The 2,704-nt window shown below is 39.7% G+C and overlaps 1 protein-coding gene across 1 annotated transcript; it reads right to left on the reverse strand.

The window, feature by feature from the left end:
- Nucleotides 1-834: 834 nt before the first annotated feature.
- Nucleotides 835-2,085, reverse strand: LOC113734920 (protein FANTASTIC FOUR 2-like). The gene has a single exon (XM_027261688.2). It carries the CDS (start codon nt 1,862-1,864, stop codon nt 962-964), a length of 903 nt encoding a protein of 300 aa, XP_027117489.1. The 5' UTR covers nt 1,865-2,085; the 3' UTR covers nt 835-961.
- Nucleotides 2,086-2,704: the final 619 nt, after the last annotated feature.

Genomic DNA, 2,704 nt, shown 5'->3' on the forward strand with positions numbered 1-2,704 from the left:
TCGAAGCATATGCGGCGGCAATTTCCTCAATAATTCTCTACTACTTAAGCTAATTAAACTAAGGTTTTTGTCTTCTCCGTACAAAAAAAAAAATTAGCAAAACAAACAAAGCTAATCAAGCTTTGAATTTGACGTTTCATATTGTTTTTATGCATACCTTGTCCATGTACAGGAACAAACAAATGCGCTGGGTTGCAAGTATTCTGCAAGATTAATCATGTATCTTAATCCCGGTAATCTTGTTTGCATGCAAAAACACACAAATGTTTCCCGTACTGATGATGAGTCATCCGTCATCCATAGCCAATGAGCTCAATCTTGATATATATGGCTTCGTTCCCAGGAGCATGCAGGCATGAGTGATGAAAAGGAAACCACAATACAGTATTTATTGACAAAGTCTTGGTTGGTTCCTTTGACGTTGGGGCTTCGAATGAGTCACATACAAAATCATTACAATCATTACAATAGCATTGCCACTTTTGAAATTGGTTTTAGGTAGGTCATCAATCATACATGTTGGTACTAGTACAGGCTCTTTTTGCTTGTTGAAAACTTTTAATGTACCATAATTTTGCATCAAATTCACCCTCATATATATGCGGTGTTGATGGCAAAACTGATGAAATTTGAAGTTTGTCCGCTTGAGATCTGGTTTTATTTATGATCCAGCATACTCATTCTTCTTAAGGCGGTGGTAAATTTGTTGCTTGGTTATCGAACCCAATATGCTGGTATATCAAGAATTTCATGGGAACTTGTGCAAAAGAGTGGGGAGAAGGGGGGCCATCTTCAAATAACGAAAATAACTGCCAACCACAAAGCACATGGAGCTGGTAATGAAATGAATAAATTATATTAATAGAAAAGGAAAAGGAGGGGGACAAAAAGGCTAAAAGACAAACCAAAAAGAAAAATTTGTGGAAATTGGATTTTAGAAGAAAAGATACAAGAAAAAACTTTAGGATGTAGCCACCCATACAGGCTCCTGCCAATTACACAATCCGTTGTTCCCGTGCCCACCTTCGTTGCATCTAGTAGTCATTAGCCTGTGAAATTTTTCCCTTCCCGTTTCAACATCAACATCAAAAATATTGCATCCTTCTTCGTCATCTTCTTCTTCCTCTAGTTGATAGCAATCTTCATCTTCGTCGTCACTAACATCGACTTCATCTTCTTCCATTCGAGTCAATTGCGAGGCAAACTTAGTAGCATGATCTATCAAAAAAGATAGCCTAAGGCGGCCATGGCTTCGTTCGGCTTGAAAATAGTTATGTTTCAATGGGGCCTCGACGGCGTGAATAACTAATCTTCCATCTTCCCGGTGGGGTCTAAATTGGAGTGAATTTGAACCACTTATTGTAGTCAAGGGAGGTGGAAAATTTCGAGAATTATTCACCTTACACTTCGATGATGTTTCCGCTTCTTGAGGCAGCTTTCCTTCTTGTTTTATCCAAGAATCTTCAGAGCTCGTTGGAGAATTGGATGAAGACAGTGACAAAATGCTGATATCCATGATATCACTGCCCGTCTCACTCCCCAAATTTTCAGTGCATAATTCCAAGCTTTTTTCGCTCAGTCTTGAGGATGAATATTGCTTCGTCAAAGGATGGACGTACACATTTTCTTTCTCCATTGTTTCTTTGGGAGCTGAAGAAACATTGTCGAGAAACTGTAGGAAACTCCAACCTCGTGAATCATGGTTGGAGGACATGTTTGGCGTGGCCGTACTGTTGACCTCCGTTGGACGGTTGCAGGGACTACTTCTGCTCGACTCCAAGGTTTTGGAGGGAGCAACTTTGAGCATGACAGTTGCTGTTTCACAGAACTGCGTCTCAAGACAAGACTGTAATATGGTGGTCATGATGACAGGCCAAAAGGGTCGCAAATAGGTGAAAAAAACAAATGTCCTTAATTAGATAGGGAGGAAATTGAGGAGCAAAGTTGATCAGAGGATTTTGAGCAGTGTTGAAGAAAGGTATATAGCAGGAGGTGAGGGGCAGCTGAGAGGAAGCAGCTAACAAGCAAAGAAGAGGAGAGGAGAGAAACAAGTTGATGTTGAATGAAGGGTAAGCGAGGGGTGGGATGCGAATTTGTAGTGCTAAAAAGTGCCAAAGGTGTAGTGCGTGCGTGCGTGTGTGTGTGTGTTTTTTTTTTTTTGCAGGGGGAGGCGGGGGGGTGGAGGGCCTTTTTTTGCACCACTTGAATTGCATAACTGTTGGTCTACCACAAACAACAAAAAGAGAATAAACAAATTTTAATTTGCGATGAAAGAAAATATTCTAGCCTAGGTACTATTTTTCCTATTTAACAAGGAAGTATTAAAACCTGAGAACCAGCACGGTGCCACTGACTGCCTCATGTGGATAGAAAATTGACAAAAGTTATGTCCTTGTGTTTGTACCGTCCTATAGAGGGGCCAGCCGGGATTTTCAAGATTGGTCCAATGGATTGCTATTGTGGAAGAATTGAGGGTCAGAAATTGTGTAACTGGTTCAGATTTAAGCACATAGATAAGTTGATTGGAATTAAAAACAATCTTTTTTTTTTTTTTGGGGCGATTTATACTAGTACTAATAAGTTTCGCTCGTGCAAAAAAAAAAATTAAAATTTTTTTTTTTTATGCCTCACAGTAAATTGTCAAAGACAGACAAAGGTGGATTCGTGATAGAGGGACTAATAGTAATACGCACTTTTCCTCTTG

The sequence above is a fragment of the Coffea arabica genome, chromosome 3c (genome assembly GCF_036785885.1).
Source record: "Coffea arabica cultivar ET-39 chromosome 3c, Coffea Arabica ET-39 HiFi, whole genome shotgun sequence".
Classification (NCBI taxonomy): domain Eukaryota; kingdom Viridiplantae; phylum Streptophyta; class Magnoliopsida; order Gentianales; family Rubiaceae; genus Coffea; species Coffea arabica.

Excerpts from the sequence above, each read along its gene's own strand:
- LOC113734920 (XM_027261688.2), bottom strand. The coding sequence starts at position 1,864 with ATGACCACCATATTACAGTCTTGTCTTGAGACGCAGTTCTGTGAAACA.